The 25,651-nt window shown below is 41.6% G+C and overlaps 1 protein-coding gene across 13 annotated transcripts in view; it reads right to left on the minus strand.

Annotated features, from left to right (window-relative positions):
* The window catches only part of CADPS2 (calcium dependent secretion activator 2), a 532,431-nt gene extending 507,114 nt beyond the window's left edge, over positions 1-25,317 (minus strand). For all 13 annotated transcript variants that reach the window (XM_044920121.1, XM_044920119.1, XM_044920123.1 and 10 more), the window contains exon 1: positions 24,979-25,317. In XM_044920121.1, the coding sequence (XP_044776056.1) occupies positions 24,979-25,317 (339 nt within the window). The remainder of the gene's footprint in view (positions 1-24,978) is intronic.
* Between the last annotated feature and the right edge of the window lie 334 nt (positions 25,318-25,651).

Consider the following 25,651-nt stretch of genomic DNA (forward strand, 5'->3'; position numbering starts at 1 on the left):
TCCCTGCTCCGCGGGAAGCCTGCTTCTCCCTCTTCCCCTCCCCCTGCTTGTGTTCTCTCTCTCTCTCGCTGTGTCTCCCCTCTGTCAAATAAAATCTTTAAAAAAAAAAAAAAAATCTAAAGTGGAGATAAGATATGGAAGGTACATTAAGGACATGCCTCATGCTAGAGAAGTAACAGGACTACAATCTCTAGAACCATCCTTAAGGAAAAGGCCCTGGCCTTTGTGTCTGTCCTTGGCCTGTTTGCCTTCCCATCTATCCCTGTCTTCCCCTTCACATGGCTGAACCTCACAGACTTCAGTGCCCAGGCTTCCTGGACAGCTGACTGGAGACAGGCTAGCCTGAAAGTGGACATCATGAATAGAAAGGTCAAGGTATTTCTCACCCAACCTCTTCTATTTCAGGTGGCATCTCCAGCAGTAGCCCCATCTCCATTGTCCACGTCCCCAAGGGCAGTCCCCTCCACGGTTCCGGTTACCACTGGGTGGCCCTGGATCCTGAGTTCTGCTCTCACCAGGCAGCCCCTGTGCCACAGTTCTACTCCCACCAGGCAGCCCACCCCATCCCTGGCTCTAACACCACCAACCCTCTCCTTCCCCCACTTTAGCCCAAGGAATGGTAGCTGCTTCCTGCAGCTGGTAACCTCTGCATTGCATAACAGATTCCTATTTGCTTTTGGCTTTCCTAATACCTTAGCAATTAGTTCCCTATATTACATCCCCTCTCTTAAACCACTTTGTGATAGTTTTCTGACTAGATCCTTATGTACTCCTCCATCAAAAAATACAAATGTTTATATGTTGTGTTAAATTAGGATCTGGAAGGTATGCACGTATTTTGTGAGGATCTACACTATTCATATCCCACACTTCCCAGGGAAATCAGGCTGAAGGAATATCAAGGGGGAGATGGAAGACAAGGGGGAGGCAGAAGGAAAAAGGGGCAGTGGAGTGTGGGAGGAAGAAGAGGTGGGGGACATGTACTGCATACCACTGTTTAGTGCTTTACAAACATTCTCTTAATCTGGAGTCCAAGGCAAAAAGCCCCAGAGGCTCCTCATGGTATACAGCTCAGAAAAACCTCATCCCAGTCCTTCTGGAGACCCTGCTGCTATCAGTCAACACCACCAGACTTCAGGCACCTCTGGGGCCATGTCCTAGAAGCTGCCAGAAATGAGCCTTACTTTCACCTACCCTTACTCACAGCATGTAATTATTAAAAAGTCAAAGGAGGTGAAGTCTATGTACAGAAAAGTCAATAGAGAAACTTGAACCATTAAGGTGTCAAGACAAAGGTACCACCCACATTTGCTACAGAACATGGGCAAACCAGACCCCCTCCATCACACTGCTCAGCTGGGCTGGAACAGGGAGTGCTGTACATTCAAGGACTAGGGAGACTTGCACGAGCAACCTCCAGGTTAACACTTATTACCCTTGCAGATAAACAGTATGCATAAACAAGAATAGAAAATTTAGCTTCGAGTGCCTGCAAGAGTAACAATTTCTATAGAAAAAACACTTAAGGTGATATTGTGTTGCATAAGGTTTGGTATAAAGGGACTGTGGGATTGACCCCAGGGAAGATAAGTACCCTCACGGATCTGAAAACAACTTCAGCACTACAACTGTTAGTCACCACTAATTCAAAAACGATTCATATCCCTTTATACTATGACTTTCAAGGACATCACCATATTTGTGTCAGACCTAAAAAATTAAGTATTTACTGCCTTGTTATATATGAAAATACAACCCATACAAATATAACCTATAAAAGCTTTGAATTGCTTAAAAGCCTTTCTCCCCAGAGAGAAAGTAGTCTGGAAAGCTTTTCAAGTGTCACTTTGATCCCCCATCTGCTGCTGTCAGGACAGGAAAGGACATGGAGGGGAAAACAAGCACCATCCTATAAAAAGGGATTGCGAATTTCCTAGAAGGATCACTTCCTTACACTTAGTATCCCTTAGCAGTATTCTGCCTGGAAGCTAGTTCTCCCTATCTTAGCATGGTGGACATACAGTAAGGGAACATTCATTGGAATTTCGAGTTACTACACACATTTAGTCTAGGAGCAATCCAATCCCCCAGATATGTAAAGGTATATACAGTGAACCCTTGAACAATGCAGGTGTTAGGGGCACCAACTACTATGTAGTCCAAAATCTGAGTATAACCTGACTCCCCCAAAATTTAACAATTTCCTGTTGGCTGGAAGTTTTCCAATAAGTAACACATATTTTATAGGTTTTATAATATAGTATATTCTTATAATAAAGCTTAAAAAGTTATAAAATCACAAGACAAATTGCATTTATAGTACTCCAAAAAATCCACATGTAAGTGGACCATACAGTTCAAACCCAGGTTGTTCAAGGGTCAACTGTATGGACAGGAGTTTAAAAAATGTGTTTGTCATCTGATAAACTACAGACTGGAATTCAACTCCAAACATGGATAAAGGACCCTCCCATCCACACTATAAACATACCCAGAAGAATTGAAGGCAATTAATGAAATAACAGCACACTGGAGCAGGATAAGAGGTCACAGGGAATCTGGCCTTGTGCCTGGAAGGTACAGGATATGGTCTTCCCCCCTCCCAGGGTGTGATCTTGACCAACCAACTGACAGGAGACCTACAAAATGGAATTTATTTTTTTTTTATTTTTATTTTTTAAAGATTTTATTTATTTGACAGAGAGAGACACAGCGAGGGAGGGAACACAAGCAGGGGGAGTGGGAGAAGGAGAAACAGGCTTCCCGCGGAGCAGGGAGCCCGATGTGGGGCTCGATCCCAGGACCCTGGGATCATGACCAGAGCCGAAGGCAGACGCTTAACGACTGAGCCACCCAGGTGCCCCTACAAAATGGAATTTAAAAGCCATAGAAAAACCTTGAAGTCCTTTAATTATAAGACTAAATATGAAGCAAATGCAGATTGCACCTAGGTCTAGATTTCAAACCCTGACCACTTCTGAATTCTAGGTAATGTTTTCCATTGCATAGAAGTCTTCTCTGTGAACATGGCCAAAGCTTAGTTTATATTCTGCCCCCGCCCCCCCCGCTTGTTGGCATACTCTCGGTGGCTTAACTGCTTTTCCAAATCCCTCTTCCTTTGCTTTCCTCTTGTACAGAGACTGGTAAGAAAAACCTAACATCCCAGCCTCCTTACGGCTATGGTTTGCCAATAAGATATAGAAAGTCATCAAAGTGGGAAGGGGATCTCCTTTCCAGAATAAAGTCTCTCTACAATGAAGCCCATGGCTCCTCCTTTCCTTCCACTTGGAACATAAATGCCTCACATGTAGGTAGTTGCAACCACAACAGCGAAAGCATCACAGTAGGGATGAGAGTGCAGGTGAGCCATGCCAGCACTGTGTGCTTGTAAAGGGAGAGAAATGAAGCCCAGTGGTTCAAGCTATTAGACGGCCTTTCTGTTCAGGGCCAACAAAATCCTCACTGGAATATCCCCAAGTCCTTTCCTCCTGTTTCACATCCCACAGGGGGCACCAGCAAGATCCTAAGGATCATTAAATCCTCATTCACATCAACCCGTTTGCTTCTCATCGTTTAAACACCGTACAGCCCTTCTAGTTCATCCATTCATGCTCTCCTCCTCTAGAGCTACTGAAACGCCCAACTCCCCACGGCCACCACCACACTCCTCTTAAACACACAAACCTCTCCTAACAAGCTTTCCAGACACACCAACATGGATTCTTGGGTCCCCCCTTGTCTCACAAGACTCTTCACAATAATGGGCCCAACAATAGCTACAAGAACATGTGAAAAGCCAGCATGTCAACATTTTTAAGATCCCTTTTATGTCCAATATACAAAGAGGTCTAACTCTCCATAGAGCACAGTAAAGACTGTGCAAACAAGAGAAACCAGCTTTACAAAGACACATCTCGAATAGTATAGTCAAGGTTGGCAAGGACGAAGCGAGACAGGTATTCTTAGACTCTTCATAGGTGTGTATGTATAGATCAGTATAATTATTCAATTTACGGTTGACCCTTGAACGGGTGTTTGAACTGTGTGGGTCCACTTGTATAGGAGTTTTGGTTTTTTTCCTGTAAGTGCAGCTAATGTATTCTCTTCCTTAGGATTTTAAGGTTTTTCTCTAGATTTTAAGAATATAGTATATAATATACATAACCCACAGTAGATTGATTGACTAATTTTTATCAGTAAGGCTTCCAGTCACCAGCCAACTATTAGCAGTATTGGGGAGTCAAAAGGTATACACAGATTTCACTGCATGAGGTGCAGGGGGCTTGGTGCCCCAACCCTGTTCTAGTCAGGGTTCAACTATATACTGCAAATCTCAAAACGTTTTTTTTTTTTTTTTTTTTTTTTAAAGATTTTATTTATTTGACAGAGAGATAGAAGAGCACAAGCAGAGGGAGTGGCAGAGGGAGAGGGAGAAGCAGGCTCTGCACTGAGCAGGGAACCCGATGCGGGACTCGATCCCAGGACCCTGAGATCATGACCTGAGACGAAGGCAGACACTTAACCATCTGAGCCACCCAGGCGCCCAAAACATGCACACTCTTGACACCCAGTCTAGAAATATTCTGAAAGGTATACCTTTTCATCCCTAAAGGGTATGCTAAGCTCATGGCATAAATGTTAAATTGGGGCGTGTAGGAGGAAAGAGTACATGACCACTGTTTTTTCAATAGGAAAATATTCAGGATATTATGCAGAGTGGGGGAAAAAAAGCCAAGATACAGAATAGTTTATAGCATGATCAATGGCAAAGTAGGCATGGCAACCGTCATGACAAACTGTTCAGCACTCATCACTGTTACCTCTGGTCAGATCCTGAGTATTTTCCTCCCAACTTGTTTCCGGACTTGGCTACAAGCACATTATACTCAGGAAAAATATATAGAAATATATAGTTCTGGAGAGAGTAAAAAATGCAACAGTACACGAAACCCAGGTTGAGCTACTACCACTAAGTGATAACCATTTTCCATAACCAGATTCAGTGTTCCTTTGATGAAAGGAATTGGAAGTCCTCCATCCATGTGCCCGAATGGCAGGCAGTTGGAACCAAGATCAATAACCCTCTTAGCAGTTTGACAGACTCCATTACAGTTTATGAGAATTCAGAATTCCAATTAAGAGGTCCTGACATTTTGAGATCTCCCCCTCAAACAATTTCCCATACAACCCCAAGTAATTTCCTTTATAAAGCCACTGTAGAAGATCACAAGAACTTTCAAGTCCCTCTAAGTCAGGCTGTAACTGTAGATGGTAATGCATTGGGGCACATCACTTGTCCTGTGATATAGCCACGTACTCCTGACTTCAGCGCAATCCAACCAGTTTTAGGTAAGAGCTCGTATACCAGAAATACAACTCTTATTTTGCAAAGAAAGACACCTTGGGAAGTCCATGAATTCAAGATCCAAGGGTGTGAAAACAAAGATCAGAGAATCCTGATACCATCGTTTATAAACTGACCTAAGGCAGACTGCTTACATTCTGAGCAAATACAGAAATAGAAATAAGATGAGCTCAAAGATCTAACGCGTTTAGTGTGCACACTGTTAAGTGCCATTCAATCCTACTCATTTATTTTAGAAAGCCATTATCTATTTTACCCCTTTTTAACCTTCATGCTCTGAAGAACACCTCAGCAGCTGGTCAACAAGGTTTTGGGCACATTTATAGTTGACATTTTAAACTATTTTTGTGAAGATATGCACACTATTCTTTCAGGCCTGCTAAACAGCAATATGTAATTCTGAAATTATTTAAAACACTAGGGGTCTTATGTGCTTTCTCATCAGGGACCTCACAAGTAAAAAAAAAAAAAAAAAAAAAAAGAATTTAAAAAAAGACACTTTAAGGAAAATAAAAGTTGCTTCATAAAAGTTAAAGTGTTCTCATGGTCACACACTTGGCTCTTGCAGGAAATCCTGATGTTACTACTACCTACTGAAAGCAACACAGATTGATCTTGTCAGGGAGCATGGCCTGAGGGCCACGCACTAGAATAACTTCCCAAAGTATTACTGGTAAGATTCAGGTCTTTCCTGGACCGTAGCTCATACCCCACAAATTCTTTTTCAGAATATACTAATTCTCCTTCACTACTCCCTTACTGGTGTGCTCTTAACACTGCTTGAAATAATCAAATTAACTGGGTTTTGGTTCATTTTAAGTTTGCAATATTTAACATTAAAATCCCCAAAGACTCCATTTCATAAGTGACTGACTGAACTTGGGAATCATATACACATATACTGAAAAAAGTTGGTTAGGTCACAATTTAACGTTTGCAGCAACTGGTTAATGCCCCTACACAAAAACAATGTTGAATGACCAAGTTTCTTTTGAAATCCCTTTCTCAGCCAGATGTTTCTATTTCATCATCAGGGTCAGTGGAGACTATGGGCTTTACTCCAGTTAGTAGCTCCATTAGTCCACATGGAAGGCAAAGATAAAACTAGTAAGTCATATAGAAAATTAAATCAAAAGAAAGATAGGGAGTATTTTAGTTAAATACAAATACATCGTTCTGTTCTTGTTTTTTTTTTTTTTTTTTTTTAAGATTAGAGATCGAGCGAGCGAGCAAGAGAGGGAACACAAGCAGGGGGAGTGGAAGAGGGAGAAGCAGGCTTCCCACCGAGCAGGCAGCCCGATGCGGGGCTCGATCTCAGGACCCTGGGATCATGACCTGAGCCGAAGGCAGACGCTTAATGACTGAGCCACCCAGGCGCCCCAGTTCTTGGATTTTCTGAAGCTAACTTTATATTACTGATACTTAAAGCAAAACCAAGAGGTGGCCAAAAACACTTTAAATAATCTCAAAAGTAGGATTAGAAAATTCATTCACATAGAACCTTGTGAAATTTGTAAGTGTGCTAAGACAGAGTGATTCCAAGGAGCCTGCCTCACCTTAAAAGCAACCACCATCCTTTATAACCCAGCCTTTGTCCATCACAAGTTCACAAAAAGAATTTCCTTGGGTTAAAAGTGTGCCTATAGCCAGATTGAATTAACAAGTACCTAGCACAACAAAATTTTAAAGTTAAGAGATCTTAACATTTTAGAACCCTCTAAAGCTAACATTAAAAACATGAGAAAGGAAAAAAAATGGGTCTTTTAAAAATGAAATCAGACTTCAAACTTTTCATTAGCAACACTGGAAGCTGGAAGAATGTGCATTAATGCCTTCAAAGTTCCAAGGGTGGAGGATTTCAATGCCCAGTCAATTTCTCTATCAAAACAAAGAAAATTTCAAACCCACATAGATTCAGATAATTCGTCACTCTTTCAAAGGTGCATGTGAAAAGGTTCAAACAGTATTAGGAAATGGGAACACAAGGCCTTCAACTCACAAGAACTAGGAAAAGAGAATCCCAATTTTAAGCCTGTTGTTCAGCTGAGAGTTCACATTAGAGTAAACCAGAGGAAGGCTACAGGGGGGACAGATGTGGGGGTGGGGGTGGGTGAAGAGGTAGAGAGATCAACGTTAGCCATTAGAACAGTGATCTCCAAACCTAATCAGACATCCCATGTGCTGGATTCCCCCTTTGTTCTCCAGATCCATTTTCCCCTATCATCTACCCAGCTTTCTGGCTTGCAGGACTAAGAGGCCCTAACAGCCAGGCATGTTTGCTCTTCAGTTTCTCTTTGGGATTCCCTTCTCATGAGGGACCCGCACAAAATCAGAGAGGGAAATATAGGCTGACAGGAGACCATCTCCGGGCTCAAATACAGGCTGACAGGAGACCATCTCTGGGCTCACTCGCTACCATGCACCCTTTAGTCATGACTATTCTGGAGACCACAGCCTCTGACAGACAACTTACTCCCACACCTTTGGTTCCTGGTCAGTTCAGGCCCGAGTTCCCTCCGTTTGCCCATGGAGACCTACAGACATTAAGGATTCCCTCCGTTAATGTTGAAGGCTTCCCCATCCCTCATCTATTCCCTTAAAGCTGCCTGACCCTCTCATTTGTGAGTTGCCCCTTGGTGTGACAGCAATTTCCAACTGGGCCCTAACTCATAAGCCTCCCCCTTTAGAAAAAGATAACCCTTTTGCTACACAAAAGTGAAATTTATCACTAGGTTAGAGAATCTGCTCATATTTTCACAAACACAACATCCTAACTGGAATGATAAGATGAAGGGAAATAACATTTCAGATATAAGTGCTTAAGCTGGTCTAAGAAAATAAACTAGACCCGTATACACATATATAATGTGGAAGTCTGTTTAAGGTAAAGGAGCTAGTATTTAATGCATGTTGTCAACACTACTCCTTTTTGATATTTTCAAGGGTGCAACAGTTCACTTATCCATAAAAATCCAGGAGAATGGGACAATTCAAAATAAAAGCAGACACAAGCATCCTGTATCAGAGACACAATCACAGGTACCATTGCTGTCAGGGACATTTCTTCAATAGGGTGAGCAATTCTCAGAAAAGTTCCTAAAAAAAAAAAAAATAAATAAAATTGAATCTCTTCCCAAATTTACCCAGAAGTTGTATTTCTAGGAAAATTGTATATATTAAACCCACACAAAAGGGCGCCTGGGTGGCTCGGTTGATTAAGTGACTGCTTTTGGCTCAGATCATGATCCTGGAGTCCCGGGACCGGTCCCGTATCAGGCTCCTCGCTCAGCAGGACCCTGCTTCTCCCTCTGACCCTCCCTGCCCCCCATGCTCGCCCTTGCTTTCTCAAAATCTTAAAAATAAAATAAACCCACAGAAAAGACATTTTGTATTTTATAAAAAGCTCTACTCTAGGCTCAAATAACTACGGAAAGGCTTTACCTAAATAAATGCCCAAAAGGACATTCAAATGCTATGTAGGATGAAAGACAAATCATCATGCATTTCAGGTTTTCTAGAATCCCTGGACCCTACCCATTAAATACCAGTAGCAACCACCGCCCCCCCTCCCCCAATCATGGAGAAAGCCAACATATCCCACAGAATTTTTTTTTCAATGTCTGCTGTGGGTATTTACTATCCCCATTGAGAATCACTGGTTTATAATTTGCAACAACCTAAGGAGACAATGAAGGGAGACAAAATAGAGAAACAAGAACTCAAGTTTCAAGTTCGGTAAGAAATGCAACCACTGCATACTAGGTGGTTTCCCAGTGAAAGATTGTGTTGATATAAACCCCACTCACTAAGCTTTCAGGTTCTAGAGTCAACTACTCAAAGTACAGAAATCTTAAGGATTCTTAAAGATAAAATTAACCTTGGGAGGGCATTTTCCTCACAGAAGGGTCTAGGTGCAGGTGTTGTTGACAATGGATTTAAATTCCAATGTCTGAAATCCCTGCAGTCTCCTGACCCATACACCAGGACAAGAAACAAAACAGGTGATTGTTTCTATTACAAGGCTAATTGTAGTTAGAGTATGGACAGAACAGACCTATTTAACAAGTTAAAAAATCAAGAACTTGAATTAGCATGAACAGGAGAAGCAGAAATCTCCCTCTGCAAGCTGTGTGGCTCGGCTTCCCTCAAGTAGCAACATCTCTTCATCCGAATGGCTACTGTAACCGCCAGACTGAGACAGCTCCTCAGGCCAGTGGGAAAGGGCAGAGGGGCATGGCAGTGGAGACATTCCCCTCTTGTTTCAGATGTAGAGCCCAAGGCAGGCTGCCCCATCATGGGCCACTCTGGCTTTTTTTTTTTTTTTTTTTTTAAAGGAGCAGGATGGGAAGGGGAAGAGAGAATCTAAAGCAGACTCCCCACTGAGCATGGAGCCCCACATAGGGCTCAATCTCACAAGATCAAAATCATGACCAGAGCCGAAACCAAGGGTCAGACGCTTAACCAACTGAGCCACCCCAGTGACCCTGGCATATTAAGTTACTTGAGACAGATGCTGCAAGGACGACACTCAGACCCTGCTCTGTGCCCCCAAAAAGCAGGAAATCCTCTCCCACCCAAGATGTATCCTCCCTGTACCAGGAGGTAAACCTATCTTTATCACAAGAGATGGAAAATTTAGAACCTGGAAGGCTACACAAACAACCCTTTACTAATTTACTACCTTGGCCCAAATTCTGTTTAGAATTCCTTACTAACTGAAGCTCCCCAAGTTCAGTTCTTTGTCCTGTCAATTCCTCGGATTTATTTTCTTTGCCCAAAAAGTGAAAAACTGCCTTAGTCATTTAGGTCTAATTATTGGTCCTCTGTGTGCATGCAATAAACCTTTTTTCTCTTGTTGGTCTGTCCCATGTAAATTTAATTCTTAGTACAGCTAGAAGACCTTAAAGGTAGAGGAGGTTTCCTTCCCTTCACAGAGAATGGCCCATACGTTTGCACACGTCACTTCTCTTCATATCCCCCACTAGTCTGAAATCAGTCTTCTGGCTATGGCTAATTGCAGAAGGTGGAATAGCAGATTCTGATTGTTCCCCAGCCACCAGTAATTTGGGGCAACAATTTGTCTGCCACATCCTTGCTCTTATTCTGGCAAGACTCACTTCCTGCCTTCCTCGGTGAAATCTCAGAAGTCTGCATCTGGTCTTCCGAAACTCTGTAAAAACAAAGATATTGCCTGTGTAATTCCTCATCAAGACTGATGCTGCAATAGGATGTGGTCCTGTTCTCGTGTAGGAGAAATAAAGTTGGCGTCCTGCAGAGCTTTGTTCTTGACCCACACTCTCTGGCCGATCATGCGCAGTCCCATGGATAACAAAAGGAAAGGGAGGGTAAGATAAGAAATGTTGTCTTCAGGGGCACCTGGGTGGCTCAGTTGGTTAAGCGACTGCCTTCCCCTCAGGTCATGATCCCGGAGTCCTGGGATCGAGTCCCACATCGGGCTCCCAGCTCGGCGGGGAGCCTGCTTCTCCCTCTGACCCTCTCCCTTCTCATGCTGTTTCTAATAAATTAAAAAAATCTTAAAAAAAAAAATGTTGTCTTCAGCCAGACAGCCATGTGCCTAACAATTCTATTGCTTATAAGAAGGTGATAAGATATTGGAAGCAACCAGTAGAAACCAATAATGGTAAAGAACCGTATTCCAAGTAGAAGGAAGCCAGGTGCTTATAGGAGCGAACAGACCCTCCCCACTGTGTGTTCTACAGGAAGTAATGGCTAAAGTCTAAAAAGAATGAGAGAAAGTGGAGTGGGTATTTCAGTTTAAGAAGTATTTCCCAGAAGTACTAAAAAGTATGAAGAGTTAAAAAGGCTCCTTCTGGGAAGCTGACTGGCAATTGGGGAGGCACGGACAGACTAATTCTAAGTCCCAAAAGTTTTGTGTTTAACTACATAAATATGTAATAGCCTAGTTTCAGCAAATTATAATCTCAAAGTAGCACTCTTTTACCATACTGATTATTTAAGCTCAAATACATTATATCATGGAGTAAATGCTTTCTATATTATACACCACCTCTGAGGCGACCATCCTATTCAAACCTGAACCATTGCCCGAACCTCCTAACTGGTCTTCCCACTTCCACTCTTGTCCCTATAGCCTATTCTCAAGGTTATACAACTTTAAGGGGGTGAACAAATTCCACATAAATGGTGGTCACTGGAGTTATGCAGAGTATTTTCAGGTCAAAGATCCTTTTAGATTTTTAATCTGGTCACTTCTCGTATCAGCTCAAAACTCAATAGCTTCCCAAACTTAAATTTTGAACATGTTAACACGACTTACAGAAATGTAGGTGAGCTTGCCCATGCCTATCGCTCCAGATTCATGCCTTCTCCACTTTCCAGTTCTCATCCCACTCTAGCCACTCTAACTTCTTTGCTGTTCTTCCCAAACAAATTTTATTCCACCTTAAAGTTCTTTGTACTTGCTGTTAATGCCACCTGGATGTTCTTTCTCCTCACCCGACACCCCATTTTCAAATGGCTCAAATACTTTTGCTTAATTCAACCAATACCTGCTCCTCAGGGAGCCTTTCCCTGACCACCCTACCTAAACTAACTAGGGATGCCAACCCCCCTTCCACAGTCACCGGGTCTTAATACATGTGTACTTGTTGATAATCATTTCTACTATAACTTTCATGAGGGCTGTTTTGTCCACACCTACACTCCCAGTGCCTGAAACAGAGCCTAGTACACAATGCCTGTTTAAATATTGCCTCAATATTCGCTGCCTAAATGTAATGGGCTTCATAGAACATTTTTCTAAGTGAAAATGAGAAAACAACAACAACAAAAAACCCTTTGAAGATCTACTCCATGCCAGGCATTGTGCTAGGTACTTTTCAGAAGTTTTCTAGGATCTTTACAGCATCCTGAAGTATCCATCATTTTTACACATCAGACAGTAATCTAGAGAGGACAAGGGCAGAACCCTGCTCTGCTTCAGCTAGGGGCCTCCCATAAACAAGAGTGAAGGTTGGAGAGGCAAAGAGGAAGAGGACAACACAGGAGGGGTGAGAGATTACCAACAAACTAGGAGTATTAACCACCTTCCATCCCACTTTTATGTATTCCAGCATTTGCACAAAATCTGATAGTTTTACACACAACTGAAATTAAGAACTACTAAACCAGTAAATACCAATTAACATCAAAGATCTGCTATTTGTCATACTTTATGTAGAGCTCAGTTGTACCACATTTGAAACCTGTTTATCAATAATTTTAATCTCACTTGCGTAAAGCACAATACATATGCATGTACATCTATACGTTTATATTTATATCGTTCCTCTACACAACAGTCTATACAAAGAACAGCACTGAAGCTTAGTTTGGGGTGGCAAAGCCACCCTGTAGAACTCAAGCTGTTCATTAGATAATGTAAGAAAGGCTGAATTCAGCATATGAACTACAGCTTAGAAATAACATGAAAAGTGGATGGTGAAATTAAACCTAAAATGAGGTGGTAGTGTCATCTCTATATTGTTGAGCCCAAGCAGCATTTCCAATCCCCATCTTACTTGACCAGGAGCACTTGTCCTCGTTCTCTACTTCATTGTATTAAACAGTTTTTTTTCTTTCCTCAGTTTGACACAGACCATGCTGGCTTTCTTCTAGATCAGCTGCCCCTTCTCCATTTCTTTGTCAGCTCAACCTTCTCTCCCCCTTAAATCCTAAAGTTCTAAGATCAACGCATTAAAACCTCTTTGCTGGATCCGCTTTTCTACCACATCCAGGCCCATGATTTCAATTACAATCCACGTGACAATTCTCAAATTTACCTCTTGTACCCAAATCTCTCCTGGACGCCAAACAATTGTCCTTTTGATCTCTACTTATTTGAAGGACCACAAATTCAACATCTCATGTATTAGGTTTTAGCTCCCTTATGGCATGGTCTGTACTGGATTAAACTGTATATCCCCACATCCCTTCTCGCACATATTTGTAAGAGTGAAAAAGGAAATAAAGTCCAAGGCCTAGGATTTATAGGAATTATGGGATTGTACGCTTGAAACATAATTATGAAAAATTAAGGTTATTAGGACATTTTGGCCTCCCCCAGTCATTTCAGGTATACCTGTTCTATCATGGAAAGCAGAATGGCCCTCTAGTTGAAGCAGGGTTGAGAGAACAAGAACATGCCTTCTAGTTCTCTACCTCCCACTGCTCAAGAGTACATAAAGTGCTTCTGGTTAGGAAAACCAGAGCTTCACAAATGTAGGCAATAGTGGTCTTGTTATAATTCAGAATGGTTCCTGAGGATACTCAGCATTTTGTAAGCCTTTTTGGCTAAAGCAGTGTTTGGAGTTTTAAATATTTTTCTAGAGAACTAAATTAAAATAAGATTCTCATCTCTTTAAATAAAATTTGGAATATATTTCCTTAAATTTGTGAAAGTAATACAGGTTTCATAGCAGAATTTATTTTCCCAGCTTCCAATATTCATACAGATACATAAAAGTATCTTTAAAGGAAATACTGCAGATTGAATAGAAAACTGAAATCCATTCAGATGAACGTCCACTAACTTCATAACCCATGAAGAAAACTAGAGACATAAGCTTCTTAAAACACACATGCTCTGCCCAGTGAATCAAAACAATAAGCACCACCATGAGGAAGGCATAAGATTTATATCCTGTCACTCTATCTGTCCCTGGCTCCAGGATGGGAGAGTTCAAATGCCATGAAGACAAAACAAAAAGCAAAGGAAACCGAAAACACAGAACAAAAGGGAAAATAAGATGGATACATTGGCAATGACGGTTTCAAGCGCTTATAAAAGCAAAGACTAGGCAAAAATTGTATTAATTTTTCTCAATATAAAATAACCTCAATGTGTGTAGGCACACATGCATATGCAGATGTAGGTGTTTATGTGTGTGTGTATATATAGGTGAACAGGAGCAGGTATATTATGGGTATCAGTATCTGATAAACTCCAACAGTTTAATTTCAACTTTAAAGTTGGACAAAGTAGAATTCTTGTCCAGTACCGCACTAAATGAATCAAAATCTGTGAAAAGGAACTCCCTTTAAGTATATATTTATCTTTATACTATTAAAAATTTAGCAAAGCTTTTGAGTTAAATACTTCTGGAAATATAAAGTAAATTAAAGATACAATTATAACCAGATAACACAGTACTATAAAGACAAGATAGGAATGGTTACTATAAAACTAATGATTAGATGTATAAAACAAAATCCTAAAGTCAGAAAATTTGCTTCATGATTTGTGATAGAATACTAATTGGGGTGTTTGGGTGGCTGAGTTGGTTACACATCCGACTCAGGTCACGATCTCGAGGTCATGGAATCAAGCCCTGTGTGGGGCTCCGCAGTCAGCACGGGATCTGCTTGAGATTCTCTCATTCTGCCCCCACCCCCACTTGCACTCTAAAAAAAAATTAAATTTAAAAACTTACTAATTATACTACAAATAGTTCAGTGAATCACACTGTCAACATAAAATTAGAAATTAACTTCAACAGTAGAAATTTTTCAATATTCCAGTTAACTATATTAATACTGGTTCAAGAGAAAAATAAGTAACATTAGCAAAAGTTTAATATTACAAACTGATGCCAAACTGTATCTAGAGGTAAATTCATAGCTTCATATACTTTCATTTTATTACAAAGCAGAAAATAAAAGGATCCTAAGCTGCCAGATAAAAGAACCACATTTATCTTACTCAGCCCCTCCCCCCCCCAAAAAAACCTTAGGAAAAGAGAAACTATAAAACAAAGTTTATGAAGTTAACATGTACATTTATAAAAACAAGAGTATCTGGGCTTTTTTACAGATCTTTTATTTATTCATTTGAGAGAGCGTGCACGCATGCCAGTGAGAGCAAGCAAGAGCACAAGCAGGGGGAAGGGTCAGGGGGAGAGGGAGAAGCAGGCTCTCCGCTGAGCAGGGAGACCAACACAGGGCTCAATCCCAGGACCCCAGGATCAGGATCTGAACCAAAGAGATACTTAACTGACTGAGCCACCCAGATGCCCCTCTAGTCATTTTTTTAAAGAAAGGACAAAATCTGAAGACTGAAAACTGTAGAGAAAACAAGAGATATGTCCAACTATGTTAATATACCTGAAAATCTAGAAATGGCCAATTCTCTGAAGTCATGATCTTCATATTTGAATGTGGAATAAGGAGAATAGCTAATATGATGAAGAGGAAAAATCCAAAATAGATTCTGGATATAGTTAATTTCATGAGTGAAGTCTTTCTGCTGTCAAACAAGCATCTGTTATCTTATATACCCCCCCCCCCAAAAATAACCTCTTGAGAAAAGTTAATATATTCCTCACTTAATACTATTCCTTAAAAAATCAAACCTGTTACAACAGCCAGCATAGAAAATGACAGACCTTTCTGAATACAGGTTAAAAAAATAAATAAATAAAAGTCTAGGGAACTGGAAATCAAGTGTTCTTTAAAAAAAAAAAAAAAGAAAAAGAAAAACAAAACCACAATCAGGGAGCAATTACCCTAGAAATGTAAATATGGTTTAACAATATGAAAACTAGGGGCGCTGGGTTGCTCAGTCGTTAAGCGTCTGCCTTCAGCTCAGGTCATGATCCCAGGGTCCTGGGATAGAGCCCTGCATCGGGCTCCCTGCTCCACAGGAAGCCTGCTTCTCCCTCTCCCACTCCCCCTGCTTGTGCTCCCTCTCTCGCTGTGTCTCTCCCTGTCAAATAAATAAATAAAATCTTTAAAAAAAAAAAAAAAACATGAAAACTAGTCACATCCGTAAAATTAAGTTAGGCAATTACCTCAACTGATGTCAAGTAATTTGATAACATTCAAAGTCAATTCCTGGTATCTTTATCCTTTTAATGTAATAAATAGTGTAACAATAAAGAATATTCTAAAATATTAACAATGTATTCCTTGGTATAATACCAAAAGCATTCCTCAGTAAAACCGGGATAAAGACAAAGGTATGGCAAAAAATACACTATTCTGAACATTCTTACTAGTGACATCAAACAAAAGGTAGAGCTACTGGAAAGAACAAGTCATTACTATCAGAAGATTCAGCCACCCACAAAGACAATCTAGAAGGATCAGGTAATCATTACTGAAACAATCAGTAGTATACAGTAACATGATCAGTTAAAATCAAGTTAGTTTAGGGGCGCCTGGGTGGCTCAGTTTGTTAAGCACCTGCCTTCTGCTCAGGTATTGATCCCAGGGTCCTGGGATCCAGCCCCGTATCAGGCTCCCTGCAGGGAGCCTGCTTCTCCCTCTCCGCACCACCTCCCACCCCCTGCTTGTGCTGTTCTCTCGCTAGCTCTCCCTTTCTCAAAAAAGTCTTTAAAAAATACTAAGTTTTTTTTAAAAAAAATTTTTTAATAGCATAGTTTAGAATTTAACAGTAATAGAAAAAGATAAGCCACAATAAAAATTTATAAAATGTTTAAAAATAACCTTGGTTATAAACCTCAGTCTACATAATGAAACCTACAAAACTTCACAAAGACATAAATAAGAGGCTCTACTAAGATGTTTATGTTGCTAGAAGAGTGAATTTAGTAAAATAGTTTCCCCTATCAAGCTTAAAAAAAAAAAAAAATAGCATCTAGGGCGCCTGGGTGGCTCAGTCGTTAAGAGTCTGCCTTCGGCTCAGGTCATGATCCCAGGGTCCTGGGATCGAGTCCCGCATCGGGCTCCCTGCTTGGCGAGGAACCTGCTTCTCACTCTCCCACTCCCCCTGCTTGTGTTCCTGCTCTCGCTATCTCTGTCAAATAAATAAAATCTTTAAAAAAAAAAAAAATAGCATCTAGTCGGGAGCATATCCATCAGTAGGCACTAAACTAAGCACTTTATATAGGTCATCTAATTTAATTATAACAAGAATTCTATGTGGCCATTATCCCCATTTTACTAGTGAAAAAGCCAGCACCCAAAGACAGGAAATGCCATCCTCATACAATGCATGGATACTACTGAAGAATGAAGCCCAGGCCCTTGAAGACAATGATCTCCTAGCTGTTTCAATACTGCTGCAATTAAGAAAAAGGCGGGGGGGGGGGGGGAAGAGACAGGATAAAAAGAATTTGACAAATGGGAACTAATCCCATCAGGTTATTAAAATACAGGATTATCCTAAATCAAAATTATAGGATACTAGCAATAGGAAGAGCTAGATCAATTAGAATAGGTAACCTAGGGAAAGATATAAAGAAAAACATATACAATCTGTAAGTTATTGAACACTAGCCTGTGAGGGAATTTCTGCTTGTTTTATTCTTTACTGTATTTCCAAAACATCTGATAGTGTTAGAGGCATAATAAATATTTGACCAATGAGTTAATGAAGGAAACAATATGAACTTGACTTACAGCGTAGTAATGGAAGTAGAACATAATCAATTAGGCTGCAAGAACTGCTTAGCCATTTAGGGGAATAAGTCAACTCCTTGCTTCAAACAATTCTAGATGGGAAGTTGTCAAAGAAACTCAATGTTAAGGGAAAAAAAAAAAATCGAAGTAGATCTAAAAACAGTAAGAGATCATAGAAACCCCCTCCACAAAGGAACGCTATTCTCAACGTACTGATAAGAGCTCATATCAGTAAAACCAGTATCTCAATAGAAAAATGGGAAAAGGATATTAGACCATACACATACATTCATCCTCACAATCAGCTAAGAGCAAGTTAACTATCATCTCAGCTACCAGACTGGAAAGATAGCCTTTAAATTGGTCATACCCTTTGCCCCAGTAACATTTTCATTGTAAAGATTCATCACTAACTTGAAGGTTAGAAAATGAAAATATTCAAACCCTAAGGTTTACAAAGGATATAAAATTTCAAAAAGACCATCAATGATGCCCTACAAATAGACTCCCAAAGGCAAACCAACTTAACCCACTAATGCTTTTTATTATAGTTGATACACAATGTTAGTTTCAGGTATACAACACTGACTTGACACTAACATAACTTGAAATTGGTTTTCCATACTGTCTACCTAATGCTAAAATGTTGCCAAAAGACTACACACAAATCTCAAAACACTTAGAACTGTTTAAGAACTTCACTTAAAAGACAATTATTTAAGAATGCCTCTGAAATTTACTTTTTGAAAGACCTTTACGCACTACTACCGCATACACAGGAGAAATATTCCTCCCACTAATGATCTTGAAAGACCTTGGTGAAATTTACTCTTCAGTTAGGCATTACTCAGTGTCAACTCCTACTCAGATTTCACTATACTCCCCCAGTTTATTTTGGGATGGAAGGCAACACTCAGGCTTACCCTGAGCATCCTATATTTTCTGTTGCTAAATCTGGGATCTGTGGTTTTATAGTGAATTACACAATTGCAAATGCAATTTAATCGCCTCTAGCATATTACCTAATTAAAGACCTTTTTAGAAGTCTAATACGCACCGGTCTCCCACTGTACTGATTCAATAAAGTCTAGAATATTATTTGGATAGGTTGGTTCCACGCTTAGAGCATCCCTCCTGCCTTTACCTTAATATGGAATACTGGTTTAATTACTCAATAATCTCATTACTGCAAATATTTTAACCTGGGCAAGGTGAAAGTAAGTTCAGTTCCCTGTAGCTTTAATGACAACAAGCAGCCGTTCTCAACCTTGGTTGTACACTGGAATCACCAAGGAAGCTTAAAGACTACAACCTCAGAGACCGATTTCATTAGTTAGGGGTGCAAATTGGATGATGGGATTCTTAAGAGCTCTCCAGGTAATTCTAACACCCAGCTGAAGATAGAAATCACAGGTTTTTGGTTTTCGGGGTTTTGTTTTCAAAGGAAATCCTACCAAACTCCTTAGCTGATTTTGAAACAAAGGGACCAAAACAGTAGTCCTAAAATGAAGTGTTACCAATTTAGGACAATGGTTTCATAATTTGATTCCTAAACATTCCTAACTTTGGGAAGGTGCCCTTTGTTCCAATGATACATCCACTAGTCAGTCATTAGGACGTTTATAGCCTAAAGATTGAAGCACACAGGACTAGGCGACCCACCACTTCCTTCCCAAAGGTCTAAATAAACTTGAAATGCATACGAAATAGCACAATCATCCAAGAGGCCGGCCTCACTACCAAATGATAACTGGTGGGATTTTCCACTCAGAATTTCCATATTTCATAACCTGGCAATTAGTTTTCATTTTAAAATTCTTTAATAACCTTACAAACTGTGCTATTTATCTTGTGAGTGTACAAATAAAGGGAACGGTTTCCATTAAAAGAAAAAACTAAAGAGGGAAAACAGGACTACGTTATTTTATTTCACTTTATAAGCAGTCACGGTATATCACAAGTACAGCTGATTTCATTTTTGAAAGAAGCCAATACCAATATCACTTAATCCATTTGAGTTCTCATTAGCACAACTCATTCCATTAAATTAAGTGCTATGGCCTCAAGATACCCTGTGGAGGATTAAAGGAATTGAAGCAACATACATCTTCCCAAGATACTGTTGAAGTCCAGTCTGAGGTCGCTTTAATGTGGTTTCCACCTCACTCCCCAGAGGACAACGTATTCCTGGTTATTAAAAGCCAACCTAACCCATCCCCTTCTACATTTGCACCATCATGTACCAACGCCTCAGGAGCACATGGAATTAATTATCCTAACTCCCAAAGAGGGTGGCTTTTTTTTTTTTTTTTTTTTTTTAAGACTTGTATCAGCTGCTGGAAACCTGCAAACAAGAAAGCAAGGCATACTACTGGGCTCCTACACCGCTGGTCTCTCAGGTTTGATAGCGGCATTAACAGTTTTGCTCGGCCGTCCTTAGTTTTGTACCAACAGGTATTACTGTTTTTATGGCTTCCTTTACAAGGGTTGGTGGGGGATCCTGGAGATCTCAAAAAGCATGTTTGGGGGGAGTGCCTGGGTAGCTCAGTCGGTTGAAATGTCCGACTCTTGGTTTCAGCTCAGGTCATGGTTTCAGGGTCGTGAGACTGAGCCCCACATCAGGCTCCACAGTTAGAGGAGGGTCTGCTTGGGATTCTCCCCCTCTCTGCCTCCCCATGAACACTCACTAAAATAAAGCAAGGGGCGCCTGGGTGGCTCGGTTAAGTGTCTGCCTTCGTCTCAGGTCATGGTCCCAGGGTCCTGGGATCGAGTCCCACATTGGGCCCCCTGCTCGGTGGGAGGCCTGCTTCTCCCTCTCCCACTCCCGCTGCTTGTGTTCCTGCTCTATCTGTCAAATAAAATCTTAATAAAAAATAAGGCAAAATCCACATGTTTAAGAACTTTAGTTTCCAAAGATTAGACAACTTTGCTTTTGTTCCTTTTCCCCAAACTATACCTAATTCTTTGAAACCTAGACTAAATCGGACACTTCCACGTATCCAGACAAGTTTTTGTAAGATACACTCTGCTGAGAATACATCAAGGCCACAGTTGTAGCTTCGGCACCAAAGAGGGGCAACACAGCATGAAGACAAGGACTGTCAGCATAACGTAAGGGATGCTCAACCTTTGTAAATCTGTAGGGTTTTTTCTTCTTCTAGAAAACCGGCTCTTTCCCTGAACTTGGGAGGGGGGCGGAGATCATCTAAGCAGTTAACTAAGAATTAACTTAAAGACATAAGGGCCTATCATTTCCAGAGATAAAAAATGGCCGTTTTATTGTAATGGAACATTCAGAGGTCAGTTCTAGGAAAGAGCCTACTTTGTTTTTTCACCTAATACGATCTATTTCCCTATAATGCACTCTTCCTGATCAGTTTTACCTAATGAGCTTACTTCCCCCACATCTGTCATTTCACAGTATTTGCATACACTTCCCAAATTTAGAATTAAAGGAAAATTATGCAAAGTGATGGGAATGATTATTCTGTATGAAGGTCTAATAAGTCACAATTTAGTGATTACAGTGGCCATACACATAAAATGCAAAGAACATGAGTATATGATTCATACAAAGTTATTAGGTAATATTTTCATCTTTTTAACTCCTGCTTTTTTTAAATAGTTGGCTCCTTCAACAGCTGACTTTACTAAATTCAACGAAAACCGTGCAACCACTCACTGGAAACCTACGGACACAGCTAAACTTTTAGCACTTTAAGTCCTGTACATCTAAGTGGAGACCTGTAGTCTAAGCCCGTATCTGTAGGAGTGAATGTACTTAACCTCTACCACGGTGGCCATTAGGTTTGTCAGACTCTTCCTACCTTCCAATCACCTGTTCACGTTTTTTCCTACAGGGTCCCCGGGTTTTCCAAAGGCTCAACAAACTGCCTTTATAGTTTGCCTTATGACGAAACAGTTGTGATCATCTGTGTCCCCATTTTGTAGTTTCAACACTGATCCCACCTTTAACCAAAGATCTAGAGTCATACAAAGTTTATTGCTGTGGTGTTCGGATGGTGCAAAGGTAACCAAGGTAAATAAGCATCAGGCTTAGGCACTTCACAGCTGAAGTCCTTTTCCCATTACTGGTTACTTCGTATTTGTATCACATATGAACCCCTGGGTATGTTCGTTCAGGTGGTGTGACCCCCGGGTACGAAGCTTTGTCAGTACCTGGGTCCAGCCATCAGTAGTCACAGGGCCTAACGGCCCTATTTTCCAGCAAAAAGCAAAGGCATGTTTTAGTCAACTGAGTTTAATGCTACTAAGCTTTCACAAATAACTCCTGGCTAAAACCCCTAACTTGATTTGTGGGCCTTCTAGCCAAGAAAGGGAAAAAAACAAAAAAAAAACCCCAAAACCACAATGGGGCTCAGCTCTAGTCCACGGAAACTCACCTGCCCTTAAAAGAGAGCTAAGAGGGCGCCTGGGTGGCTCAGTTGGTTAAGCGACTGCCTTCGGCTCAGGTCATGATCCTGGAGTCCCGGGATCGAGTCCCACAACGGGCTCCCTGCTCAGCGGGGGGTCTGCTTCTCCCTCTGACCCTCTTCCCTCTCGTGCTCTGTCTCTCATTCTCTCTCTCAAATAAATAAATAAAATCTTTAAAAAAAAAAAAAAGAGCTAAGACAGTCAAGGTAAGGCTCTTTTGTCATTTATAGAATGAAGACACTTTTAGATCTCAATTTGAGAGTTTCTAAAATTCTCAAACTTTTGAGTAAGCAGCAATATGCATTTCAACAACATTTAAGCCTTTAAATCCGTTTACTAAGGGTGCCTCAGTCATTAAGCACCTGCCTTCAGTTCGGGTCATGATCCCAGGGTCCTGGGATCAAGCCCCACATCAGGCTCCCTGTTCAGGCAGGAAGCCTGCTTCTCCCTCTCCCACTCCCTCTGCTTGTGTTCCCCGTGTCTGTCAAATAAAATCTTTAAAAAAAAAAAGCCTTTTACTAGATACCTAAACTTGAAGATACAGAAAAATGTGATGAATTAGTGATTTTGCAATTACGCCATTATTTTTATATAACCCAACTGTATAATTCAAGACTTAAAGTTTTTGGCATTAATTGACTTGTGCAAATTCACAAGAATATGAATTCCCACTTCACTGTCCTGGGAGGAAACCTACTGCCAAGAAATGCTCCAGCTCTTTACTAAGCATATTTAAAAAAAAAAAAAAAAAAAAAAAAGGAGCGTTTTGCATAAGGCAAATACACTTAGGCTGTTATATGGCCTCGCCCTTAATAAAATTCACAAAAGTTAATCTGACCGTATGCAATTCTCTCAATATTTACAGAATTGAAGTCTCCAAGCATTCCAAACATTTTTGCAGAGATCAGATGAGACACAGGGTTTTGTTTGATTTGGTAACACCGGATAAGGTTATAACAATATAGTTTCCTTAGTATTATGAATGTACCTGTTCGAAAGTTGAAGTTCTGTAGAACTTTTTAAAGGAGTCAGATCTGCAGCTATGAAAAAATGAAAGTTTCAACAAAATGTGAAGTTAGCACAGTATCAGCTACCAGTGTCTTTTTAAAGAGTCCGAACAGAGATACCGTTAAACCATACATTTTACTATGTTATGTTAATCACCATACATCACATCATTAGTTTGATACATTTTTATACTTTAATACACTAAAAATAAGCTTAAATGACGTATGAATGATCAACGTGATGACTGGATGACATTCAGAAGCATTTTATAAAACCACATAGAACACAGGCCAAAAGTTACCTACACTTAGTTAAGGACTACTGAAGTTGAAAGCTGCTTGACCTATGGGAGTGGAGAAGCAACAGGTAACTGCAATACAAACAATGAGGAAGTACTTACCTATGAGTGGGATGGAAGGTACACAAGAATTCCATGGGGTGATCACAACCGACCTGAGGAATGGTAGCTTCAATCGTGCCAATTGGTTTGAGATTAGGAAATGGTGCTTAGATATATTGCTCTCCTCCAAAATGAGGAATTTGCCTAGAGGGTACCAACATCTTTTCCAGCTCTAGCCTTGTGACTGAATTACCTACAGGTTAGGTTCTGGAAGGATCTGTAATCAGGTGACAGCTGTGGAGAATCCTCCGGTAAATACTCCCAGAGAATGAAGGGTTCAAAACAGCTTTCTTGGTTTAGGTGTGTTTTTAAAGGCTGGATAAATGAGGGTGGGAGGGTGGCAGGAAGACTGCCTTTAGTGGAAGATGTAGTGGGGTTTCAGACGGCAGTTCAAAAGCTTTCCAAATTTTTAAGAAATGCCTCACATGCTTAATACCTCAGAAAACACATATGCATCTAAATATGCCTTGGGCAAATTACAAGCTCTCTGGGTCTCCAGGTATTGTCCAACTAAGGAGATAGATTTCTCCTGAACCTTTAGGCTCATCATTCTATTAGAAATATTTACTAGACATGTTTTATTTGGAACATTTACCCGATTAGGGCAATTTGAGTCATGACTTTCATCTGTTACAGTACATTAGACCCATGGAATCTGGTTTTAAAACTAAGGTCGGAAAATATTACACCTGGAACTCATCACTTTGGGATACAAAAAAAGCATTCCTTATAAGTGGCAATGTGCCACTCCTTTGTTTTTCATCAATAGTGCGTTTCATTAGGCCTGCCCAGACCAGGAATTACCAACCTACAGCAACTCTTCAAAACTGCGTACCTTCTCCAACGTTTGGATTTGAAGTCCTAGTTTTACAGCAGTATAGGAAGCTTAACTTTTTTTATTCACTGGGGAAAATCTCTACCCCTTCACCCTAGTGAAGGCTTCTCTAGCTAACAGAAGTGTCCAGATTCCACCTGCTTCGCCTAACTACAGTCATTTACACCCACAGCAAAGTCCAGCTCCAGCTGAACTGGGTGGACAGGAATGCACCACTGCTGTTAGAAAATTAAGTTGATGGGAGTTGCGTTCTAACCTGGCCGGAGCGGAGCCCCACCGGGTGCAACCACCGCACAGCCCACGTACCGGTTAGTCTCACGGATGCCGAGCTGACAGCTTCTGCCAACGAGAAGGGGGGGCCGGGGGAGGACGCGTCCTCTGCAACCCGATACCCAGCCAGCTAAAGCACGGTCTTCCCTTGAACCTCGAAGACCAACAAAAATAGTACCCGCGTTGAACAAGGGCAGAGGGCAAGCGACCCAGAGCTCTCCCAGGAGAAAACTCCGGAGAGGAAGAAGTGGCGGCCGGAGGCGGCCGGTCCTGCGTGCAACTCACCTTCTGCTGCCTCCGGGCCATGTCGGTGGGCTGCTTAGCGTTGAAGGGGTACGCGATGCACCTCACCACGAAGACGTAGAGCTGCAGGCGGATCCTCCGCTCCTGCTCCTCATCCAGTTGCCTCTCGGGCTCATCTCCCCCCTCGCTGAGCACCGAGGGGCTCGGGCTCACTGGTCTGGCCGCGCTGCCGCCGCCCGCGCGCCCCGGCGCGTCCCGCCGCCCTTCGCGAGCCGGGGCCGGTGGCGCTCGCTGCGAGCCGCCGGCCGCCACCAGCACATCGCGGCTCTCCTCTTCTAATGCTTCGTCCGATTCCTCTTCACTGGAAGACGGGTCCAGCATAGTGCTCGGGGCGCCCCGCCGCTCAGCCTGCGGCCCCCAGGCGCCTCACCCACGGCAGCTGCGCCTGCCGGTCTGAGAAAGCCTCGCGGCTGGCAGCAGCGGTCGCAGAACGAAAGGGAAACTGGCCAGAGCTTTCCGGACACGTCGAGTTGGGACCGGAATGTTTCCTACCACCAGAGCGAAAGGGGCGGGCAGGAGCCGAGAGAAGAGCGGGAGCCGCCGGGATTAAATAGGCGGAGTTAGCGTTGGAGGTGAACGTGAGCGCCTCGTGAATTCCTCGGCCGGCCCGGGGCCCGCCAACCCCGTCATCCCACAACGCCCGTTGGGCAGAGGC

Source organism: Neomonachus schauinslandi, chromosome 12, assembly GCF_002201575.2.
Source record: "Neomonachus schauinslandi chromosome 12, ASM220157v2, whole genome shotgun sequence".
In the NCBI taxonomy this organism is placed as follows: Eukaryota; Metazoa; Chordata; class Mammalia; order Carnivora; family Phocidae; genus Neomonachus; species Neomonachus schauinslandi.